At 51.5% G+C, this 22,751-nt stretch overlaps 6 protein-coding genes and 1 non-coding gene across 7 annotated transcripts; 5 read left to right on the plus strand and 2 right to left on the minus strand.

The window, feature by feature from the left end:
• LOC113147126 lies at positions 1-2,243 on the plus strand. The gene is made up of 7 exons (XM_026336551.1): positions 1-94; positions 347-547; positions 868-1,040; positions 1,242-1,291; positions 1,457-1,494; positions 1,816-1,938; positions 2,077-2,243. The coding sequence occupies exons 1-7, from the start codon at positions 1-3 to the stop codon at positions 2,241-2,243; spliced, it is 846 nt and encodes a 281-aa protein (XP_026192336.1).
• A 991-nt stretch (positions 2,244-3,234) lies between these two features.
• On the minus strand, positions 3,235-4,689 carry LOC34622826. The gene is made up of 3 exons (XM_026336552.1): positions 4,053-4,689; positions 3,596-3,837; positions 3,235-3,351 (listed from the first exon to the last, which is right to left on the minus strand). Exons 1-3 carry the CDS (start codon positions 4,687-4,689, stop codon positions 3,235-3,237), a joined length of 996 nt encoding a protein of 331 aa, XP_026192337.1.
• A 1,298-nt stretch (positions 4,690-5,987) lies between these two features.
• LOC34622825 lies at positions 5,988-6,395 on the plus strand. The gene has a single exon (XM_022735966.2). The coding sequence runs from the start codon at positions 5,988-5,990 to the stop codon at positions 6,393-6,395; it is 408 nt and encodes a 135-aa protein (XP_022590082.1).
• A 1,347-nt stretch (positions 6,396-7,742) lies between these two features.
• Positions 7,743-10,606, minus strand: LOC34622824. Its single transcript, XM_022735965.2, has 3 exons — positions 10,311-10,606; positions 9,677-10,043; positions 7,743-9,440 (listed from the first exon to the last, which is right to left on the minus strand). The coding sequence occupies exons 1-3, from the start codon at positions 10,604-10,606 to the stop codon at positions 7,743-7,745; spliced, it is 2,361 nt and encodes a 786-aa protein (XP_022590081.2).
• A 1,213-nt stretch (positions 10,607-11,819) lies between these two features.
• Positions 11,820-14,423, plus strand: LOC34622823. Its single transcript, XM_026336553.1, has 2 exons — positions 11,820-12,340; positions 12,452-14,423. The coding sequence occupies exons 1-2, from the start codon at positions 11,820-11,822 to the stop codon at positions 14,421-14,423; spliced, it is 2,493 nt and encodes an 830-aa protein (XP_026192338.1).
• Positions 14,424-16,359: 1,936 nt separating this feature from the next.
• LOC113147128 lies at positions 16,360-16,467 on the plus strand. The gene has a single exon (XR_003297371.1). It is a non-coding gene; the product is annotated as a U6 spliceosomal RNA (small nuclear RNA).
• Positions 16,468-19,710: 3,243 nt separating this feature from the next.
• LOC34622821 lies at positions 19,711-22,066 on the plus strand. Its single transcript, XM_026336554.1, has 6 exons — positions 19,711-19,786; positions 20,078-20,237; positions 20,394-20,865; positions 21,155-21,249; positions 21,457-21,784; positions 21,854-22,066. The coding sequence occupies exons 1-6, from the start codon at positions 19,711-19,713 to the stop codon at positions 22,064-22,066; spliced, it is 1,344 nt and encodes a 447-aa protein (XP_026192339.1).
• Positions 22,067-22,751: the final 685 nt, after the last annotated feature.

Below are 22,751 nucleotides of genomic sequence, written 5' to 3' on the forward strand. Positions count from 1 at the left end.
ATGTGCGCTATACTGGGGGCCTGCTGCGGTAACGCCAGCAAGGCGTGCCATTGCCTCTCCCTCCGCAACTTTGCCTTCATATGGCTTGGCATCAGTAAGCAGTACAGCAGACGCCTTCACTAGCGTGTATTCACGGGACAGCTGGATCAGGCATACGCACAGTTAAGGGAACTTCGATTTCTAGCACTACCTTCCACCCACTTCTGCCTTTATTATAAGCAGCGAGTGCATATAGGGGCCTATGTGCTTGGGCGGACTTTTGCATTGTGAGGTTTAGCAATCATTATGGATCAGAGCAAATGCCAAGAATAACGGGAAGCTGGTTATTGTTGCATCTTTCTTGCAGATATACTCCTGGCTGCCGTACAGTTCATTGCTGGCTCGTCCCTCGCAGCCTATCGGGCCCCCGTGGATAGCCTTCTACAAAGCATAAGAGAAAAAATAATGGAAATGGACAACCCCACAACTGCTCTGAAATACTATAACGTAATTGCCAATAGTCTTGCTGTGTTATGGAAAGGGACGAATTTATTGACCACAGTCCGCGGTACGCTGTAAGCAGATTCTTTTGTCTCTACCAAAACCAGGAAAAGCAACGAGAACCACCAGAAAATGCCACTCAGACTACCTTTTAACAGCCCTTATCTAAATCGTGGAAATTGCCGAGGACATAAGTTTGCTGTGTATCTCTAGTCACTGCTTTTGCGTCTCCCATACAATCGAAACACTAGTAATGGACTGCTATCAGCTTAAAGCTATGGTGACCATTGCAGGAGCTAGTAGGAGTTGTCGCCTCCTCTGTTGGTTTGGACACTTGTCAGCTGAAATCGCAGACCAATGTGGATGGGTTTCTTGCTTGTTTCTTAGGTGTCTACGATTCTATCGCCATTGGCCTTTGGGTATACGGTTGGTACTACGCGAAAATCGGGCTTGTCTATATCTTTGTCGGAATGACGGCCTTGGCCTTCTTCGTCGACTTTTGCCTGTTAATCATTTTCTTGGTCGTCATCAATGTCCTTTACGTCGCATACTTTTTCCCGGTATCCACCCTGTTCCCGATTGTTGCTTACCACGCAGCTTTCTGAGTGACACTTGATCTATTGAGTGACAGCTATTCTACGTGCAATGAAAAATGTGAAATCGTTTTTTCTGTTCTAGGTTCGGGAACGGGAAGGCACTTTAGCTTTAGGGGCTCTGAAACTGACGCTCTACCACCTGTGTACGATTTGTGCATTTCTCAGTCTGCTTTGGCTTTGCCTTTCATTTTTTTCGGATGGCAAGCTTTCCTGGGGTAGGTGCCACTGCGGTTCTTTGCTCCAGTCTCCTAGTGCAATGGAATTTGCAAGTGCCCAGGATTGTTGCAGGATACTCACTCTAAGTAGTGAATGCTGCGTTCCAGTGCGACTGGTTTGCGATAACCTTCATTCCACTTCTCGGTCTTTGATTTTTTCTTTAGGCCATACATCCTGCACCTTTTGCTAAGTCATGCATTTGGTAAGTGGGAATGCAAGCTCTACGGTTTTGTGCACGGCTAACTTCGTATGATTTCCTTCTATTTTACGCTTGGAGGCTCTGCTAGAAAGGTCCAAGATACCGCTTAGGCGCCGCTGGTCGGCCTGAATGTTATTGCTGTGGGTTCACCCGTTTGGCTGACGGTAGTGCATCTGCTAATCGTCTTTGACATTACCCGAGATTCTGCACTGCTTTTGCTGGGCAGGAACTCGACCCCGCTCTCTCACCTGTTCATTCTTGATTAAATTTTAGAGACTGTACTATGTGTTCATTGGGAAACGTTGGGTGCTGCGCTCTGCGCAGTACTAAGCGTTGGAGGCGACGGCACTGAGATGAAGACCTGGAAAGAAGTACAGAAACTCAAGGAAAAGGCGGCGCGCCAAGGTACGAAAACATCTTTTACCTTTTCTGTTAATCATTCCTGCAGCTCAAAGAAGCAGGCTTATGCAACCGCATTTTTCTAACGGATTAGGCTTTGCGGCTTGCTATGTTACTTGGGTTGGCACGCTGCGACGGTGTAGTCTCAAGACTACACTTTTTATATTTGTCCCACCCAACCCTCAGATGCATTAGAGGAGACGCTGGAAGAAAAAGTAACGCTACTGGAGGAGCCCAACGAAATTGACCGGAGCGAGTCAGCAAAAGCGGTACATGTGGAAGAAGCAGCCACCCCAAGAATTACGCAAGAGGCGGAGGTGCCAGACGTCGAAAAAGAAGCTACTATGGTTTGAGATGTAATATTTAGAGCAAAATCTGGCTGTCTAGTGGTCGTATAGAGGTTGAAGGGTGTCGTTCTGCCAGTGATTCTGTTTTATCAGCTTACTGTCTGAGACAAACGGCTCTATTCTACTCTTTGAGTGGCGTTGGCCCACAGCCGGATCCATCACGTATATAGTATACTCGCACCTAAATTAGTCATGTTTCCGTACACCTAGGGACCGTTCCCCGGTCTCTAGAGTGTCAAATCCCCGTACAGGAGGAGATCCTGACATTTTACTGACCTGAGTCTCTCGTGTTTGTCACTTCGGGAACCAGCTCACGGCTAATACGAAGTGAATTGCAAGGGGACGCTAGGTCGGCAGAACCAGATGTAGTGTGGACAAACTGTAAACCCCTCGTGTTTGAATCATACTGCATTCTCCCTTGTTATCATTCTTATGCCAGTGTTTGGGTGTCTACTGGTACTATCGGCTTTGGTGGTTGCTGCGTCCACTAGGTAGAAAACGGACAATGTCACAGGAGGCCTTCCCTCATTGTGCTCACTACTTCTGCTGCTCAGCAATATCCTGGCCCGTGAGGCGGAGCAGGCGCCCTGGGACTTTTTCAATGCTCGCAGTCCAATATACCACTAAATTTACAGTGTGGGGTGTCTGCTTCTGGATAGGGCACGGCAGACAGATGCAAGCTTCCGCACTTGGTCCTACACATATGCCCATATATCGCTACTGCGCCTTAGTATGATACTGTCAAATTCTGTACACTGCGTTTAGTAGAGGATCAGTTTGGCCTTCTATCAAGGATGAAAGCAGCCGAGCTGCTAGAGCCGATACAGCGGATTGTTTGGGGTTGGAACATTACCTTGTGTATTCATGAACAGAAACCAGGACTGCTTACGTGCCTTTGTCGATGCAGATGTGATCGACTACCCTTTGCATACATCGCGTAATGGGAAAACAGAAGCCACAGTGGCTTCAACAAAGATACCTTGCTTTAGTCGCAACATTAGCGATACCTCCTCGCTGAGATCGGTTGTCCCATGCAGTTCGTCCGGTTGTATGTCTTAATATATCTGTCCGGAAGATAGACCATCAATACGGGAGGTAAAAGTCCTTCTCTGCTCTGTACAATCAGTATGCAATGCAAAGATATACAAGTGTGGCATAAAAGCGCAGCCACACACACGCAATATCAGTCACACATACACACACATGAACCAATGCCCAGCGAAAACAACTAAAAGAGTATATGCCTACTGGCAGCCCGCATGGATATTTGTGCCACAATTTGTGTGCTAATGTTAAGATACAGACTCTCAACAGACGGGAGAAATATCTGTCCCATGAGGTGTTTTGGCCGAACTTACCGAGATTGAAGAGAGTTCCTTCTTTTGCATGTTAAGGAAAACCTTGGAGACTATGGTCATCTTTCTTAGTGTGGACCTTCTGCGCATTACGTCGACAACTGTCTCCTTAACTGATGCCTTTGACAGTGCCTTCGTCAACTCGTTCAAAGACTTTGCATCCATGCGTTCTGATGGGTTGTGCGCATTCACGTAGTCCCCCGACTTCGCGTCCAACGTGAATTTGCGACTCTCTAGGAATCTAGCTACACATTTACACACACACACAAATACTCATAATACAATGGGAATGAGCCACATGTGAATAATATTGCGATCTATTGATGCGTTCTCAGTGTGCCAGATGGTACCCCATGGGGTAGCCTTTCCTACCCTGCCCTAACTACCCGTCTACTCCCGTACATCAGCTCTATATATTCCAGGAAGGAAAACTGCACATAAACGAGCCACGCATGCTTACTTTCTTTCCTCAGGGGGCGTACAGGCGAGTTGGTTGCGGCGTTCCATTGGCTAATGCCTTCAACGAAAATACCGGAATTCTGCAGCTGAACTCCAGATGCCTGCTTGTGTATATCCTCCTCCTGGGGTGCTGTATCCGGCCTCTTTGCAGTAAAGCCTGTGTATGATGATAAAGCCCTCGTATAATTCCAAGAAGGGGTCTTGGCGGGGAGCCTCTGCCATTCATTCTCTCCTATCATCTGGCTTAGGTCCTCCGTCGGCGATGGACTCTGCTGCAACTGCTGCATCACAGCTTGTGTCAAGGCTGCGGTGTCTCCAGGGAATGCAGCTGAGGAGAAGGCCTGCTCCTCCACCTCCTGTCTATGCTCCTCTCCAGGGGCTTCCTTCTGCACCTTTGCCCCGGATTGAAATCGTTTCAGAACACCAATGTTTGTTTCACTGTCCTCCAGAGAAAGGCCCCTGGGGGTCATAAACTGGGCACTGCTGCCTCTGCTGTCCAATGTTCTCGACATCTTCGCCTGAAAAAGGTATATGGCGACACGGGAGCACATATATTTTTGATTATAGTGGCACTCAATGGGGAATAAGCGTGGTAAGTGAGGACTGGGATACAGTCTCCTTTCGGCAGCACTCGCCATGCCTTGTGCCTCTTCACTTAGGGTAACAAAGGGCTTCAATGCCTGTGTGCATAGGAACTCGGGTAGTAACTACTCTTTATATGTGCTTTCGCCCCCGACTACGAGCGGAGATGCCGCAAACGTGTCACAGACTCCTAGGTTCTCATCGCCTCTGGTTAGCCAATCGGGGAGCGTTGAAGACCGAGGATTTCGGGCCATCCAATGAAGTTCTGAAGGGAATCACACTGAGAAGCATTTCAGTGAGCTTACCGCGTAGAAAGAGTGGAAATGTTTCTCTTTAACAGAGAAAAACACCAAGACTGGCAGGCCCAGTGAGCACTTGCAGGCGACTCCAAGAGAGACCTGACGAAGGAGAAGTGTTGCAAGGATGCCCTTTCCAGAAACAAGCTTCAAACACGATGAAGTAAGGAGAGAAAAGCGATGAAAAAAGGAATACTTCAAATGAAATCATTGGAGTCATAATAGGACTAGCGGTACACTGGGTAGAAGGGCTCAGCCACGATCAGCCTCAATCTCTCACCACCAGCGGTAAGCATTGCCTTACTGTGCTGATGAGCGTCCCATCATGGACCCCCTCTACAGCTTCATCTGTCATTTTTTGCGTAAAAGGGAAGACTTTATGGTTTCGCAGCAATTCTAGGCAGCTTCATTCGGTGGCCCTTCCTGAGCAGGGTCTAGCTGGCCTTCCTCATGCACTGGTCTCCGAGGTCTTGTAGGCGAATTCTCTGAGACTTCTGATAGCTTCTTTCAGTCAAGCAGGGTGCGGTTATCCTCCGGTGCTGTCATAGCAATGGAAGATTGCGGGAGGGGACCAAAGCTGCTGCTTATTTTCATCCTGATCCTCGCTTGTCTGTTGCCATTCGCGCCATACCTCGTGCACATTCACACATTGTCTCTACACCCCATCTTCTTCCCTCTTGCCTGCATACTTGCTCTCCCGCTATTGGTTGTCACTGTGTACTCTATTCTCCGCTGCAGCGCAGTGGAAGAAGAATCGAGGAGAGAAAGGGTCGAGCTGCTTTCCAAGAGACGCTCCCGACCCAAGCGTTGGGTTGAGTAGGGAGACGCTGTTTCTTGCCTGTGCCCACCGTCCAAAGGGCAACGTAATTGTCCTCAAGAACGCGCAACGAGCTCTCAACTATATGGCAGACATCCACCACCCCTAGCAAGCGTTGCGGGGCCCTTGTGCCACCCTTGTGTGTACCTTGCGGGCGGTACATACAGCTCCCTATATTCCTATATGCTACCTCTTTCATCTCGTATTCTAGAGCTTCCACGTTGGCGTTACCCCCTCTGGGATGGCAACAGACAGCAGCATCTCGTCGGCCTTCGCGGCTGCAGCGAAGGGCGGGACCTCCTTCCCTGTTGAACAACTGGCCACTGCCGCTCGTACAGCTGGCGCATCTCCCTCTTTGGCGGAACTAAAAGCCTTCGCTGCCAAGTGTTCTGGAGGTGTGAACTCCGCAGTGTTTGCCGACTTCTGCAAGCAGACATCTCACAAGGATACTGCGGAGAGTCTCTTGACCTTCTTTCAGTCCATGGACCTCATGGGCACCGGAAAGGTCAAGAAGACGGAGGTCAAGAAATGCGTTATGAACTTTGGAGAATGCCTTTCAGAAGAGGAGGCCAATGCGGTCCTCGATGATATTTTCCCAGGGCAGGAAGACATCAGTTACCAAATTTTCATTCAGAAACTACTGCAGTGAACAGGCGCTCCCTTAATGCCATTCACAGAGAAGGCGACTAGAGAGCCAAGCATAGGGGCGACACCGATCCGAGACACTGCTCTTTGCTGTTCTTTTGCTTGAGTTCTACGTCGCCTACGTGTTGACACGTTGCAGCACAGTGCTGAAGGCTGTACTTCTCACCACTAGAGGCAGAGAGGTTCACGCAATAACGGACAGGCTGAAGCCGGGGACGGGAAGAGCGGGGACCCGTAGCTAAAGTAGAGAGATCTGTACCGTCTCTGTTCCCGAAGCATAATCGACAGAATCGTGTTTGTGTGCTTTGGGGGAAAGCCACCCAAAAGGCATTTTGGGCGATTGCTCCCGCAGACCAGCTGGCGTGTGCCTCCAAAAGAAGCCTGCTGATGCTAAGAGGCTTGGCACCAGGGTGAAGGGGCTCGCTGTTGAAGGACCGTATATCATCTGCTCCATTCGTGCCAATGCGCCTGTTTTGCCCCTACTTAAACCAAAAAGTCTGTGTTGTCCAATATCCTACTTATTTAGTGCCTTAGAGGGTGAAGTCAGGATCCCCAGTAGTACGCGTGCAGCGTGTTACGCATTGCCCTTTGTCTGGCTTGTTCACGGGACCGCTTTTGGCAAGAACCACAGTAGTGTGCGGCCCAATTGCCGCGATGTGGAGAAGCCGCGTGATTTTTAGCTACTGTCCCTGCTAAGGCCCCTACAGCACGGACGTTTCCCAGTCAATAGAATGGAGTGCGATACCGAGCTTAAATGGGGGAAGCCGAAGATAGGCAAGCGAATCATGCAGTAAGCACCCTGCACTCTACGGACTAACAGCGGGCTGACTCCAATCTCCTGGAAAGTAGAACCCGGGGTCTCTTCTTCCCCGTGGTAAAGGCCCCTCGTATAGAGAACCCCCTCAAGCCCGTGAGGCCCAAAGAGGCGCTCTACGCTGGGCACGTTCAAAGTTCTTCACATGTAAATTTTTGCTCCTGCACTCACGCTCCGGGCGTAGCGCAGTAGGAGCAACCTCTGAGCCACCAAAGCTCCGTAAGGCGGCATCGATGATGCAAGAGGAATATACTGGCGAAAGCATGAAGCAATCTGCGGGAAAACAGAGCAGCCGACCGGGTCGGCGTTCAGGGACGAGTGCATCTCTGGCCTTGGCAAAGTGTTAATTATTAGACAGGATAAAACAAATCAACCTTGTAGCGCGAAGGGGTTGCAGCTCTGGGCGGGGACTACATATGATGTACGGGGAGATCGGCCATAATTGAAACATACAGCAGCACAAGCTCCTTGCAGCAAATAAGCCACTTAAAACAAAACCGCGAGTGAGCACGCCGATCTACACAGATATCTTTGGCTTCACAGACGCCAGTACTCCCATGGGAGAGGTGGTAACTGGTAGCCTGGATAGTAGAAGGTGGCCGTCTGCGTGCTGCCACAACGGACGCGTAGCAACTCTGCACAATCTCTGAGAAAGACAGCAAATCCTGTGATGCCCTCAAAGAGACTAAAGGGCCTGTCGGGTACTTGGAGAAGCTGTTGATGCCTCTTGATGCCCTCCAGGGCAAACATCAGTGCCCGGCGTAGCCACTTGGGATGCTGCGAGCTCTTATACGCACAAAGTAGAGACATGCCATTACCGCCAATGCCATGACATATCCCCAGTCCTTTTGTTAGAAGACCCCGACGCCAAGTCACTGATCCTACGGAGTCTAGCCACATAAGGAAAAATCCAAGATCTTCCTTTGCAGCTTCGGCATCTGAGAGGCCCGTCGAACGGCGTCTGTACAAAGGGGGAGCCTCTGACTGCTGCTCTTTGGGGAGACAAGAGGTAGATTCCATGCTGCTGAGCCCCTTTTGTAGCTGCTGGTGCTGGACCGCGAGGGCCTCCCCTTCGTGTAGCTCAACTGCCCAGCACACGAGGGGAAGCATCCCGGGAGCGCCATGGCACCACTGGACAAGCACATCTTTCGTGCTCTCGGTGCTGCTCTTCAGATTTAGACCGTCTGTGAGATGAGAACGAAGGAGACTCAGCAGGGAACCAAGGGCCAGCCGGCGAACAGTGGCTCTTAGGGTAGCGGCAGCAGCCAGCCCATCACGGCAACACAGAAAAGCGCTTGCTGCCGGACAGAAAAACGGAGTATCTTTGCCCCTGTTGTGTAGCATGGCGCTGCATACGGTCGAAGAACAGGCCAAAAGTCGCGCTGCGGCGGCTGTAGCCTCCTCCTTGGAGGTTTGCGTGACCTTTTCCGCGGCAGCAAGCGCTCTGCTTGACTTCTCCGAGGCTCCTGGGAAGCAGCCCGATGCAGCCGCCTGGTAGAGCGTATCTACTGCTTGCAGCAGCGGCAAGAGGATTCCACAAATGCCGTGGGCAGCTCCCAAATATTGCGTGCCGTGCCACTCGTACATGAGGGGCAGAGGGCTGCCTCTAGAGAAGGCAGCGCAGGCTGAGGTGAACGGACGGTGCTCTTCTCGCGGCTCGAGGGAGTCAGTGCTTCCCCGATCGGCCATAACAGCTCCCACGCGTCCCTGAGCAACCAGCTGCCCGACAAGCTGCGCAATGAGGGAGAGCAGGAGCACCCGTGTCGCCTGCCTGTCGTCGGATAAGCGCTGAGACGACATGGATAGGAACTCCTGTTGGCTGTTGCTGAACGTCATAGTGCGGCCGAAGGAGACGGACTGACACCAGCTGGATAGCCCGCTGGCAAAGGAGCGAGTCGATGCAATGCGAAAATACCTATCGTCGAAGTTCAAGTTGCTTCTGTTGCTGTCAACGGCTTCTGGCTCTCCAGTGCAATCGGCAAAGAGAGAATCACATCCATCCTTGTCTCCCGTTCCTGCTGGCCCTATGGCCACTTCAGGCCGCGCAGCAGAGGGTTCAGAACAACTCGGGAAGCGGGAAGTCGGAGGCGGAGGAAGCCACAAAACGCGAGAAAACAAAAGCGCATAGAGGAGACCAGCTCGTCCATAGAGGAGCTCGCAGTCCTCAGGCATCATGTGAACAATGGCTGCGGCTGCCGCTGCTGCTAGTCGGCGCAACGTCAAGAAGGCCTGTTTCTGCAGCACAGCAGGCAAACCAGGAACATAATAGGGGGGCTGGAGCAGGTGTACATATAGAGCGACATCTGCGCGACTCTCTTGTTTCCGGAGCACTGCATGCGCGGAGAACGACTATTTGGGCGGATGAGAAAAACAGATCCATGGCCAGGATTTGGCTTTGCTCAAGCACACATCGGCACGAATAACGCAATTCGCTGCACCGGTGGAAACACCACAGCACGTTTGCTGCATACCTCCTTCCTGAGGAGGTACTGAGCCACTGCAGTCAATGCAAGGCGCCCAACGTGACCCTGCAAAAATGTGAAGCGGCGACGCAGGGAAGTTGCTGCAGCTCTCGCATTTGTATCGTCTTCTTCGTTGGCCCCTGAATCTGCATCTCTGTCTGTCGAAAGTATACTCAGAGCATCGTTTAAGGCCTTTTCCGCCTCTGCTACGGCTTCCTCCCGTGCCGCATCCTCAGTCGTTGGACTTCCTCCTCCTGGGCGAGTTGCTCGTTCAGCTGCTTCTGCTAGAGCACCTGAATCTTCCAGGTCCTTTGCGGCGGCGCTCAGGGTAAGGAAAGGTTCTCTCTCTGCCGCAGCCAGCAGGCGTTGGGCTTTCCTTAGTCACAAACATTCGCGCGTTGGAGATACAGCTGCTAAGTGTGCCAGCATAAACCACACCCTCTGCCCCCACGCCCCCCGCCCGCCTCTCAGCAGGCTGAGCCCTCGCCAAGGTCTGTAATGGCGTCAACACAAGAAGCAGTATCGGTGGCGCAGCATCTCGATAAGGAAAGCTTTCGCAGGCGCAGGTAGCGCAGGAGGAGTTGATGCAACGAAAGGTGTAAGGTGCTTGCAGCAGAAGTCGGGGTCTAGGCCGCAAACTCACCTAATAAGTGCATAAGCCAATCCAGCATCGCCCGAGTAGATACATCCAGGGCATTTATTCCTGTCGCCTACAAGGGTCTCCATGTAGTCTGCTGCGGAATCCAAGAGGTCAGCAACCGAAAGCAGGCTGCTGGAGCAGCCGCTTTTGCCTATCTCAGATACTGCAGCTGTCATCGACTCCACTCTTCGGGGAGACCACCAGCCACAGGACCCCAGAGAGGCGGCGGCTGCAACAGCAGCATCGTGCAACGCAGCTGCGTCGTCGCCGGAAAGGGGCGGAAAGCTGCGGCTTGCCATCAGACGTGCTGCGCTTATGAATTCCTACTGGTGCGTATGCTTGTTATTTTCTGAATTCGACTGATTTTCTGAATGCTGCTGTGACTTTTCCTGGTATGTCTGCGGTACCTGCACTCGCAGCCCCTGATGTGAATCGTGTTGGTGCTGCTCTCTGATGTTGTTGCTGGCCCGATTAGTATTACTGTTCCTCCTACTGTTCCTGCCCTTGCATTGAACTGAAGACTGGCACAACCTCTACGATGCAGTTGGCAGCCTTGCCGCGGTGAACCCTGCAGCGTGACCGCTTCTCCCTCTCCTAATGTTGTGGCTGATGCGTATTGGTGTGGCGTGTGCGCCGAAGATAAAAGGTAGGCGCATTCGAAGATTCCCTTCTGCAATGCCCGTGTGCTCCTTTGCTGCTATGACGGCTGGCTGATGGTTGGTTTGCTCGTCCTGATGACCATGGGTCGCCTACATTATTGAATACACAGGCGTAGTTAGATACTGACATACTTAAAGGCCGTTCTACAGAAAAATCAACGCGCATTTATGTTGTCGGAACGGAAGAAGCACAGCCCGTTCCAGAATCTCCCCAGGTCGAGCTTAAGGGCCTTCTCCGGCTGGCATAAAGCGGAGAAGAGGTGGCTCAAACACATGCAGCCTCCTCTTTTTCGGTACCCTGCCTCTTAAAATCCATTACTTTCCTCTATTTAATGGGCCGACGCACTTTTAGTCCCATACCGGACGGTGGGGGTCGGGTGTTGGTGTTGTGCAGTAGTAGTGCCACCATTTTTGGTAGTGCAGGGGTATATCAACTGATGTGTTAGCCTTGTGTCTTTCGGCTGCAGGGGCTTCCAGTGCTCTTCCTGCTTCCCTCTTATTAAATTCGTAGACTAAGGCTGCCCTGGAGGCCCCTACAGTCCCTTCGGCAGCGTGCACGCTCCTGCACATACAGGAGGCAAACCTAGCTACCAGCTAGAGCAGGAGTACCGACGGAAGCATTATCAACACCAATATGCCGTGTTTTGGTCGTGTGGTTAAGCAAGAGAAGTAGTAGCAGCAGCCATACACGCAACGGTCCCGGATGCAACAGCACCACCGCAACAATAAGAATCAGCAGCCCCCTTGCAGTGGAGGAATCAGCAAAACCCCGTAGCTCGAGACAAACACCACGCATAGCCGAGGGAGCAGGGGTTTGCAGTTTGCTCAAAGCGCGTCAGAGAACCAGTGCACCATGGCCTTTTCTGCAGCTGGTGCTACTGGTGAATCACCAAGAGAAGCAGCAACAGAAGCGTTGCCACCGGCTGCATCTGAAGGACGCGAGGCGAGGCAGCAACATGCTTATGATGTCTCCATCGTTGCAGCGGAGGCTGCCTCTGCTGCCAGCAAGCTCTTTGAAGGCCATTTAAAGGAACGGGTGTCGCAAATGCTGTTGCTGTTGCAAGAAGATCCGCATCAGCAACCCAAGGAGAAAGAGCTGAATCGGCAGCCACATAAGTGGAACGCTCATACGAGGCCGCGGCAGAGCAAATCGACGAGGGGTAATGGGGCCTGTCGAACCCTGGAGGGGACCAGCTATAGCAGTAATAGCAGTTGTAGCAGCAGCAGTAGCAGTGACGAAAGAGACAAGACACAATGCAGCAAGTGCAAGGCACTGCAGCAGCGATTGAAACTAGAGCGGCTGAAGAGGCGCGCCGAAGACAGCGAAGCGAAGCAGTTGATTGCCCGCGTGGCCTCGCACGTAATGCGACTGAGGTATATTCTAGAGAGTAGCTCCGTCATTCCTCTGACTTTTCTGCACCTTTTGCACCTGTTGTCTTTTATGAAGGAGGCCTAGAAAGTTCTTTGTGCATGCGGTTGCTTCAGTGGGGAGGCACGGGAAGCTGCAACAGCCGCAGCCGCAGCTGCTGCTACGGCGGCATACGATAAGCAGCAGAAGCAGCTTCAGCAGGAGCACCAACTGCTGCATGAAGAACAGAGGCGCTATGCGGCTGTGAAGGAGCAGTTGGAGACCGTTCAAGCTCAGTTAGAGTCAACTCACCGGCAGGAAAAGCAGCTGCTGCTACAACACGCCACCACGCTGATAGAGCAGCTCTTGGGGAAGGTGGATCCCCTTTTGCAGCTGGCACTACTTAGAATGGAGCGCCTGGCATTGCGGCTGCAGCAGCTACAGCAGCAGCAAGAACGATGGCAGCAGCAGTGTCGGCTGTTGCATCCTCAGGGGCAGGTGCAAAGACTACCGCTGACTCACTACTCCCAAGCAACCTTAGGCCTGCTAGGGCTCAATCGTCAACTGCAGCAGCAGCAGCAGCACTGGCAGCAGCATTTGTGTGTGGGGGGTAGGGAGAGTGCAATCAGCGGCTCAGATGTGCAATGTGGAAACCAACGACTCGTCGATGAGGTTATAGGTTCTATGATCGCGGGCAGCCCGCAGCAGCAACAGCAGCAGCTGCCTTACCAACCTGCATCTCCTCATCTTTCTGGCGCTCCAGTAACTCTACCTACATCGTCTGCCCCCCCCTATGCTGCGGGCTGTTTCAGCGGCAGTCCTATCTTGACTCCTGCCGTTGCATTTGCTCGCGCTGCTGCTGCAGCTGAGGGCCTGTTTGATGTGTCCAGTGGAGTAGGTGTGCGCGACTGTTACAGCAGCTGTTGCAAAAGCTTGCCTGGAGGCTTGTCCCCGGTAACTCCCGGTGGCTCTAGAAAAAGAGGCTCCCTGTTGTCAAATGCGAGTGTAGGAAAAAACTTGTCAGGGCGGCACTGGCCTTTCACTTCAGCTCCCGTAGCTGACGCTCCTGTTGCTTCCGCAGCCTCAGGGCTTGCGATCCATCACGCTGCTCCCTCCTTTATTCCCCAGAACAGGCACGCCAGGACGTTAGAGCGCCTGTCGGCTCCCGCGCAGATTGCCACTCGCACATCTACGGGGGTTTGCCATGTGTCATCAGAAGCAGACACTCCGGAGGACGAGATTGCTGCAAAGGGGGGGGAAAAGGGGGAGGTTTTAGCGTTCCAGGCAACGCCAGCGGTGAATGGATCGTCGCCGCATACGGCAGTCGCGCAGCTGCCAGTGGCTAGGCCCCAAAAGGCTCAGACGTCGGGACTAAGCATTGCATTTCTTGGTGAACGGCTGCAGCCACAGAGAGTTCCCTCGTTGCATAAGCCCCCAGCTGCTCACCTCTATCCGCTTCCTATGAGTGGCATCCCTGGTGACTTGCAGCAGGAAAAGAGGGATGACTGCTGCTCCCCTTTTACGCAGGCAAATGCACCGCTTCTTACTTCGCCGCGCGTGCAGCAGTCTGTGCTGGAAAAATGGGCTAGAGAGCAGCAGGCACAGCGGCCAGTTCAAGGACTCTCGTTGGAGGCACCGGATTGGCTCGGGGACGTACAGAAGACGAATGCCTGTCATTCGGACAAGAAGGAGGACAAGGAATTAGAAATAGTTGCTAAAAAGCACGCAACCGACGCCCCTATGGGTGGAGACCAACGAATAAACGTGTTCCATAGGGTGGAAGTGACTCAGGAAGATAAGAGCTCCACGCAGCAGCAACTCATGCAGAGTTATGCCGGATCCATTTCTTCCGTGGACCTGCAAGGATTCAGCTCGTTGCGAATGCCGCTGCGGGAACTGCTGAACGACCAGGAGTCCTTGCTGGAGGCCCTGGATGCTGAGTACAGAGAGCCTCCAGTGGCCCCGCATACTACTGACTCTAAATATGCCCTTCCTTTAGAGGAGGAGGTCGAAAAGTATGAATCTGCAGGGGCAAGTGTTCAACTAGGGGGTGAGGACAGAGGAAATCACAGGGATGTAGAGGGCAACGGGTCTGTACCCATGCCTTGAGTACGCGGAAGAGAGTGTGCAGCTACCGTGTTGAAGGACTCATTCGCAGCGCTGTGAACCCCAGTTGCAGCTTTCAGCGCGAGCACCGTCGCCTGCTGGTGTATTGAGTTGCCAAAAACGGAAATTTTAAGGCATTCTGCGAAGTTGCATGCGCTCCGGGCCTTCTGGATCTCCCCGGACACATGTTGTTGAGGTGTGCGTTTGGGTGAAGAAACTACTTGACATGACCAATTCGAAACTTTTTCTCAAAGGAGTAAAGTGCTATTTCCCTGTGGTATCTGGTTGACAAAATTCTACCCTATCGCTCTGCTTACCACTTAAAGCCGACGGCCATGGTGGTGGTTGTCCGAGCATCGCGGCTCCTTGATACGTGTCCACTCGCTCCTTCGGATGTGTCAATGACAATGCATTGCCAGGCAAACCAACGAAGGCCAAGCCCTTCAGGGTCAACAACGTCAAAGTATCTTCGAGCCACGCGGCTACCGAACTGTGATCGCAATCAACCGACTAGCTATGCTACATTTTATATTTGCACTAAGACTATAGGGATGCTGCTTGCTGCCTTTGCGTAATGAGGAACAAGAGTGAAGCTATCAAAGAGCTTATTGAGGGGTAAATTAGCTGACTTAAGACGACTCTTTTTCTTGGTATAACTTGCGCTCCCCCTGTGGTCCTGCTCACTGTGTCCTTGCTAAACCAAGGCTTTTATTTCAGTGGACAGGTGCACTCTGGCAGTGTTTCTTCGACTCAGTACTCTAAACAGTGCACTAGGCCCAATCTCTGCTGCTCTTGTGGCCCTAGTAATCATTCTTGCAGTAAGTGCGCAGCATTGCGCTCTTCAGTAGTGAGCCGCTGCTGTGGAACATTCAGTCACCGGAGTTGTTTCAGTCCTCACAGACCAAAGTGAACCAGATATAAGTAATAGGTACTTTTTATCGAAGCGCTAATCAGGTGAGGTAGCCAAACAGACAAGCACTCTAGTGCATAATTATATGGATGAAGCGACCTAAATCAGCTGTAAGCTCTCCCTCAAGCTAAGCGCAGAACCAACTAAAACATCGTTTAAAACTTTCTTTCTGGATCAAGACTCTGTGTCGTCGAGACATTATCTTTTCTTTGTGCATGGACATTGCGCACATATCGAGAAGGACGAAGAATGCTGCTGGAGTAAACAGTATATTCTACGCTATAAGCCGCTCCGTGGTTTTCCAGCCTCAAGCGGTTACGAAGCCCTCTTCAACTCACCAAGCATTTTGCTTAGCACGACATCGATGATATTAACACCCAAACGATTCGATGCTGTGCCAATGCCCTAACCTTTGGGAAAGCCTATCAAAATTTAGGGCGAAGCCCCGCCTACTTTTGCAGTGTACGCTGCGGGTTTAGAGAGGCTAGTACCTTTACTAGGAACACATGTTCGGCGAAAGGTTCTTGCCTCGACTACGTGAGCTTCAGCTTCCTTTGTATTTGCCACCATCAAGATCACTACACGAAAGACTAAGAATAAACTACTTTTCATGATGCGAACCCTCTTTCCTTTGCACCACCTCACCAAGCCTGCAGTTTGCAGCGGCTGCGGATGTACCCCAAGGTTCCATTCCTCAGTTTGAACTTAATTTTACAGTGTTATGAAGATTATTCTTAGTCTACGTCAGTGAACTGTACACTTCGTAAAGGAATCAGCCAGCAGTAGATCGAGCAGCCAGGCCCTCGGGCACACAAAGAAGCTCGCGCAATTCACTAGCAACGAGCGACAAAAACAAAGTATTTTTAAAGTAGCCACGGGGAGTTGAAGGTCTCAAAATTTAGATTTTACACCTTTCTTCAGTAAGATCAACACGCAGAAAACCGATAAACGTTGGGGCTGTCAGTTCGCGCCGAGGTGACCCTCAGTAGTACTGGGTGTTCCAGTACAGCGTGTGTGGGGTTATAGGGTGGCCTCCTTCGGGAGTGCCATCTGTTAAAATTGGAACGATACAGAGAAGATTAGCATGGCCCCTGCGCAAGGATGACACGCACAAATCGAGAAGTGTAACCAATTTTTTTTTAAACTCCTGCGGCAAACCGAGGAGAACAGGTGATTCGGAGTCCTGAGGCCTAACATGGTCGTTTCAACGAAAAAGATGGGAAGCTACCAAATTTCGTGATAAGCCAGAATTGCATTGTTCACAAGAGGACATTTAATATAAGGATGATGAGTAGCGAACGGTTCAGGTGGGCGTGATGGCACAGCACGCATGGCCCTTCAGGGGTTCACATTGCGAAGCTCGCCGAAAACCACTTTATGTCGTCGGAAAGAGGCCAGTATTTGTTGCCAAGCGCACAACAGAACATACTTCAGTTACGGGAATAAGTGACAAGGATTCTAGATAGGCATAATAGTATGGCCCGCACGGCCCTTATTCGTTCTTATTGCCGAAGATGGGCGCAGGGGCAGGAAGAATGCCAGTCATGATGTACTCTCCAAGCTGAGCAGCTAAGTCCGCTAATGGGCGTATAGAAAGAGGATCCCCTCCATACTCTCTGTGTTGTAATGGGTTTTGGAACAATGGCTTCTCACTGCACAGGCCAGTGTAATTCTACGCCGGAGCAAGACTAGAATGTCCCATCTCTTCGCGTGCACTTGATGGAATAATGCAATCATGCCACGCGCAGCTCCCTTTTCTTGACTCGCTGGCTGGCCCCCATAAAGGAGAAGGGGAATCTTTACTGGGCTACCCTGAAGTCGCGCGAACTTTTTTGCGAGCACTGCTCCAGCACAGACTGCCCCTGGCACCCAGAGTTTAGCTAGATATTCTGGCCCTCGTAACCTGGCATTTCTTATGCAATTCTCCCTCCAGTACCTTCTTTGTATCAGTTTGTCTAGTGGGTTTGATCAAGCGGATAGAGTGGGTCGATGCTATTCTGACTTCCGCGAATGGAACTTCCCCTACCACGGCAACACGGCAGGCTGATGGCAAGGGCACTTGAGAGCTCAACGTTAGGACATGTGAATGTCTCGCCACTATTGCTCAGCCTTTCCAAGTATCAAAAACACTAGTCATTCGTGTCGTGGGGAATTCAAAGATATACAAAGTACAATTTTTCTTCGGTACGGGCCCACAAAAACACCGTATGGGTAATTTGTCTTATTGGTGGCCGAGAAGAGCAAATAGAACGGACAGATATGCATTTTTCTTTTCAACTCCGTGCAATAACGCGGTTTTACATGTGGCGGAAGAGTAGCTGCTCTACCTACCGAAACTGAAGTATGAGCAACAGCTCAAGACCGATTCGTTGATGCTTCTCCTGCACGCGTTGCTGCCGCAGTACCGGATCAGCAAACTTCTGCATGGCCACCACTGTAGCGGGATAAGCTACACTTTCACATTTTCTTCTACACTCGTTGTATTCTGTAAAGAGACACGTAACTACGAGCTCGACAAAACGGATATGGGTACCGTTAGCACGGTAAGGAGTAGTAGTAGTCTGCACTCAGTAGGAGATAGACGAACAGAAGAACCAAGTAGTGCTAGCCATTTCCATACTAATTTTCTATTAGGTAGAAATAGAAGAAGTAATGCTGTGACTTAGGTGCGATGGGCAGCTAGGTGTGAATGATCGGAGTGCTAGAAATGTGGAGCTACGCTTATCCTAGTTGTACCTCTCCCCTCATATTGGCACTCAAAGGAGCGCAGACAGGCCACCCTTTCGCTAGAGCTCTTTTGCTTAAACCACGGGAAAAAGCCTTTAAAAACAGACAATTCGTTGCCCTGCACCACCAGAATCTTACGGTCTACTGCTGGCGACTGATAGCAACTACTCATCCGAAAAAGATATAAACATAGCAAAATCGATCGTGGCTTCGAGGTCGTCCGGAAACTTCGGATGTGCGCTTCTCAGATCGATCAACGCAATATTTTGCATGGCACAGCAAGCACCGCTCTAACGGATCAATTAAGGTAGGGAAGGTGCGATCAAAGGCTGTCGTGCTTCTAATGGGCTGCAGAATGTTTTAAAATTGTGTTGCTACTAGCGGTACGTGCGGCTAGCCGCTTGGTGCCAGGCTCTGTACCCCACACGTCCCTGTGCATGTGAACGGCTGCTCCCGCCCGAAGACACTTAAGCAAGTCTCATATTCGGCGAAAGTGCACACAAAGCGATGCGTCTGTTGACATGTAAAGCTCCGAGTGCAAATGCTATTAAATATTGCATGTGCACTCATGATCACTAGCAAGCCTAGCCACACTGAGAATTCCCCACTGAGGCACGGTGCTACCGTGCTCAGCCCTATGCTTCTGTCGAATGTGCCTTCCTCATGTCTCACATATCAGAAAAGGCAGCCATCATGATAAATCTGCCTTTGGATTAATATATTAGAGCTCCCAGGAAGATAGGAGAACCAGCACTAGCGACACATGAGCGCAGTGGCACGAAGAGTGCGATCAGCAGCAAGAGAGCACGTGCACGAGCAGGCTCAACAAACGAGCGATTGACACGATGTGGGAACGGCCTCTACTGTAGTTATTTGAATATCAGGATCATGAACTAAGCAATTTATTTTGTCTTTCACTGCAGCGCATTAATGCAGCGTGCGAGGAATAGCAAAACCGAACACGCTACCTATACGCAGCACTACGCATGGATGCGACAAATTGCCTTCGGCGCTTCATTTGCAATAACTGTAGCTATACCATGCTAGCTCATTTAAACTAATTAGTGCTGGAAGAGACGAGGAATAGATTGAAGACGGGTTGGTGATAATGGGAAAAGCAGCAGTAGCAACTGCTGCAGCAGCAGCGGGCGGTGCCCCCGGTTGCACGGAGTGTTGCTCAGACAAGATTATACTGCGGAAGACACGGTATTGGCCACCTTTGAGTGTCTTTCAGACCATTTTGACATCGAAGTGAAGTGCTAGATCTACCCTTGTAACTTTCATACGAGCCAGAGTGTGAGCAGCTGAGGCTCCTGCCGAAACAGCAACCACCGAGCCCTCAAAATCTCTAGCCTATGGGATATCAGGTGTATTCTCGCCCCAAAGCCTTATCCGTCTCTTGCAAGTAATCTTCACGTCATCTCCTCTTGCTCAATCTGCTGCCTCTACACCCCTTGGTGCTGCACTGCCTGAGCAGTGACACTGCAGCCCGTGCCTGTTGGAACAGCCGTTGCTGCAGTGCCATGGCCGTAGAGCTCCCACCGTTGCTTCGGCGCAGCTGCATCAGCAAATGCAGTTGTGACGCGCTCAACATTAACGCATTTGCTACTGCTGCGGCACTAGAAACACCAGCAACGGCAGGAGTGACGAACAATGCCTGGGGCTGAATCGCTTGGTGCCACTTCTGTGTGCCACCGCAGCGGCAGAATTCGTAAGAGTAACACCAGCAGTAGGAATTGCAGTCATAGGGAAAGAGGTGACTGCCTCAGCTGCTGCAGACGTGCAGAAAGTCTGCCGATGGTGTCATCTTACTGCAGCAGTACATGCTGCCTGCATAACGCAGCAGCCACTTCTGCCGTCAGTCACAGTACAGATTATCACTGTTGCAGCGCCTCACAGAAGGCAGATCCACTCATCCGTCTGAATACCGCAAGCACAGCAGCAGATAGCAGCCACAGCACTTCACACGCGCACTCCGTCGGGGAGCCCAACAGTCCCCTAAGCTGCCAGTCTTCCGCAGTGGCAGCGGTGGCTACCGCAGCCTGCATAGAAGACTCCTTTGCTCTAGGTGAATCCAGAGTCTCTTTCTCGCCGACGGGCTACTCGAAGCGGAGCGCTCGCTCGAAGCCCGTTTCTCCGCAAACAGCAGCGACAGCAAAGGGTGATGAGTGGATAAGCAGGTGTAGGACTCCAAGACGGGGGGAAGCGAGTGACATTTGTCCTGCTGTTTCGCTTGTATGGACTCCCTCTTCTATTTCTGCTTCAGATGGCAGCAACAGCAACAGGAGTAACTACAGCAGCAGGGGCGACAGCTGCAGCTCGGAGTGCATGAGCAGATACAGCAGCAGCGCCATGAGAACTGCTCTCAGAAAGCGCGGCAGTTGCTGCTTTGTGTCTCCACCTGCGGGTGACACAGAGGATATGGATGGAGGAGCAGTCACAGCAGCAGCATTACCGCCCTCACCCCCAGCGGCTTACAGCAACGGCGAGAAGCAAAGATGCAGTTCTAGCATCCTCACGCATGGCTGCATGCAGACTGCTGCGTTCTCCGGCCAGCAGCATCAACAGAGGAATCGGCAGCCTTCTCTCGCTGCAGCAGAGGAGCAGCAACTTTTGCTGCCTATCCCAGCAAGGCGCGGTGCTGCCGTGCTACAGTTTGCAGAGTGGGGATGGCCTAGAGAGGTTTTATCTCATCAGGAACAGCAGCATGCAGGAGCTGTCGATGCAAAGGCCACTACAGATAGCCCCATGTCACCCTGTAGAGGCATTTCGAAGCATGTTTCTTTTGGGAGCCCCCTCGTCGTTCAGGTAAAACCCCTCAACAGGCACGAGGCAGGTGGCACTAGCAAAAGATGTTCACTTAGCTGCAGAGACAGCATGCAGAAGTAGGAATAGGAAGAATGCGAGCACCGTGTCTCGTTTTGAGGAGCAGTTCAAAACTCTTCTTTCGACCGTCGCGTCTGATAATGCAATTGCAGGACTCGCAGGAGCCCGTGGCTTTGGGCCCATGTATTTTTAGCTTTCGTTTCGTGGCAATGGCAGCAAAACAAAGCAGGGAGCATTAGCAAATAGCATGGCCTTGTTTTTGCGTCTTTAGGTGTATGAGTACTCTTCCCCCGACGGATCGGGGGGAGCAGGAAGTGCCGGGAGTCCCCCCGCCCTCCCCGAGTTCTCCAGCACTGTACAGCAGCAGCAACACCACAACCAGTGGCAGCCGCAGCAGAGTCATCCGAAGAGTGTGCCAGTAGTCCTGCCTTCGCCTCTTTTTGTAACTCCCGAAGATCGAACCGATATTCCTTTCACAGCCCACAACAAAGTTGAGCAACAGAGACAACCAGAACAGGATTCTTCGGCGATGGTGCCTTCAGGGTCCGCGCAATACTTGTTGCATCACTGCAGGTGGTCTCCCCGGATGCTTTCTGCTGCCAAGGAGTGTGATTCATTGTCCTTTTCGGCACTGCCTGAGCAGCAACAGAGGCAGCCACGACGACAGGCCTGCCAGTGGTCTCCTGGAGCAGGGGCCAGTGACAGCGATGGCTGCAGCGAGAACAGCATGTACCGTTCCCTTGAGGGAGGAGAGAGTCCATCAGGTGGTCGAACCTGCAGACATGCTGACAGGCCCTCCACGTGTGCTGGCGGTGTTTCTGTTACTGCTTTTGTCACATCTCCTGCGTCAACACCCCTTTCCTTTACGGAGAGGTCACTGGCTGCAGGAAGAGCCACAACGGCTGATGGTGCTGCGTCGAGGAAGGCTGCTGTGACAGGTGGAAGGGACCTAGCTGGGGCAGATTCAGAGGCAGCGATAGCTGCTGTCATGGAGACAGGTGTACGAGACGACATGCCAGATGAAGCCCTAGACAGCGAGGCATCAGCATCTACCTCCACTCAGAGCAACAAAACATTCATCAGCACCAACAATATTCTTCGGCAACAACAGGACTGTTTCCCTCCGGTGGCAGCAAGTTCCGCTGCTGCACTCGCTCCTGCAACAACTGCAGTAGCAGAGTAATCTTGAAGCAACTACGGAAAGGCGCGCACAGCGCCTCTGGGCCTTTCTTGGTTTTGTGTATCCTGTGTAATAGTACAGCGTGGAGCTATATGAATTTACGTATATATAAACGTACTGCGTGTATTTATAGATAGGTGGGCAGCTGCATGTAGTGCACGCACGCATCTGTTTGTATATCTATGTATAGATATGCAAATCTTCATGTAGAAGCACTTGCAGGGGCGTGTGTAAATGCATGCAGCATAATGCAATATGATTTGCGGTTTGCAGTGAGAATACAGGCAGATAAGAGTAGGCGCCGGCTCATGCACGCAGCTGTGCGTTTGTGTTTTTTGAGGGTTTGCTCTATTATGAAAGGGGTCCTACTCGACGAGGCATACGAATAGGTATGCATCGTTGAGTACAGTTGTGTGCAACTATGGACCTATGTACACATTTATCAGCGTACACTTTAATGATTCATTATCTGTACATACGGCTGTGGGGGGTACACATGTATACCCAGTTATATATACAGTTATATGCCTGTCCGTGGGTATCTGCATGCGGCAGTTAGCTCAAGACCTGGCTCGGTATACAAGAACGATGCTTGCATATGTATGGATGCATGTATTCATGTGTATACGCATACATACAAATGTACGTACATATATGTGTATGTCGGTATGCCGGCACATAGAAGAAC

The sequence above is a fragment of the Cyclospora cayetanensis genome, unplaced genomic scaffold, assembly GCF_002999335.1.
Source record: "Cyclospora cayetanensis isolate NF1_C8 unplaced genomic scaffold, CcayRef3 CcayRef3_contig_133, whole genome shotgun sequence".
In the NCBI taxonomy this organism is placed as follows: domain Eukaryota; phylum Apicomplexa; class Conoidasida; order Eucoccidiorida; family Eimeriidae; genus Cyclospora; species Cyclospora cayetanensis.

Coding starts and splice junctions, on each gene's coding strand:
- LOC113147126 (XM_026336551.1), top strand. CDS start 1: ATGTGCGCTATACTGGGGGCCTGCTGCGGTAACGCCAGCAAGGCGTGC. Junction 95..346: donor CTTCATATGGCTTGGCATCA/GTAAGCAGTACA, acceptor TCTTTCTTGCAG/ATATACTCCTGGCTGCCGTA. Junction 1,939..2,076: donor TTCTGTTAATCATTCCTGCA/GCTCAAAGAAGC, acceptor CCCAACCCTCAG/ATGCATTAGAGGAGACGCTG.
- LOC34622823 (XM_026336553.1), top strand. CDS start 11,820: ATGGCCTTTTCTGCAGCTGGTGCTACTGGTGAATCACCAAGAGAAGCA. Junction 12,341..12,451: donor TCGCACGTAATGCGACTGAG/GTATATTCTAGA, acceptor CGGTTGCTTCAG/TGGGGAGGCACGGGAAGCTG.
- LOC34622821 (XM_026336554.1), top strand. CDS start 19,711: ATGCCTGGGGCTGAATCGCTTGGTGCCACTTCTGTGTGCCACCGCAGC. Junction 20,866..21,154: donor GGAGCCCCCTCGTCGTTCAG/GTAAAACCCCTC, acceptor TTGCGTCTTTAG/GTGTATGAGTACTCTTCCCC. Junction 21,250..21,456: donor TCCAGCACTGTACAGCAGCA/GCAACACCACAA, acceptor GCATCACTGCAG/GTGGTCTCCCCGGATGCTTT.
- LOC34622825 (XM_022735966.2), top strand. CDS start 5,988: ATGGCAACAGACAGCAGCATCTCGTCGGCCTTCGCGGCTGCAGCGAAG.
- LOC34622824 (XM_022735965.2), bottom strand. CDS start 10,606: ATGGCAAGCCGCAGCTTTCCGCCCCTTTCCGGCGACGACGCAGCTGCG. Junction 10,044..10,310: donor TTGGCTTATGCACTTATTAG/GTGAGTTTGCGG, acceptor TTTGTGACTAAG/GAAAGCCCAACGCCTGCTGG. Junction 9,441..9,676: donor AGTACCTCCTCAGGAAGGAG/GTATGCAGCAAA, acceptor GCTGTGCTGCAG/AAACAGGCCTTCTTGACGTT.
- LOC34622826 (XM_026336552.1), bottom strand. CDS start 4,689: ATGGCGAGTGCTGCCGAAAGGAGACTGTATCCCAGTCCTCACTTACCA. Junction 3,838..4,052: donor ACGCCCCCTGAGGAAAGAAA/GTAAGCATGCGT, acceptor GTAAATGTGTAG/CTAGATTCCTAGAGAGTCGC. Junction 3,352..3,595: donor AGGAACTCTCTTCAATCTCG/GTAAGTTCGGCC, acceptor CTGATTGTACAG/AGCAGAGAAGGACTTTTACC.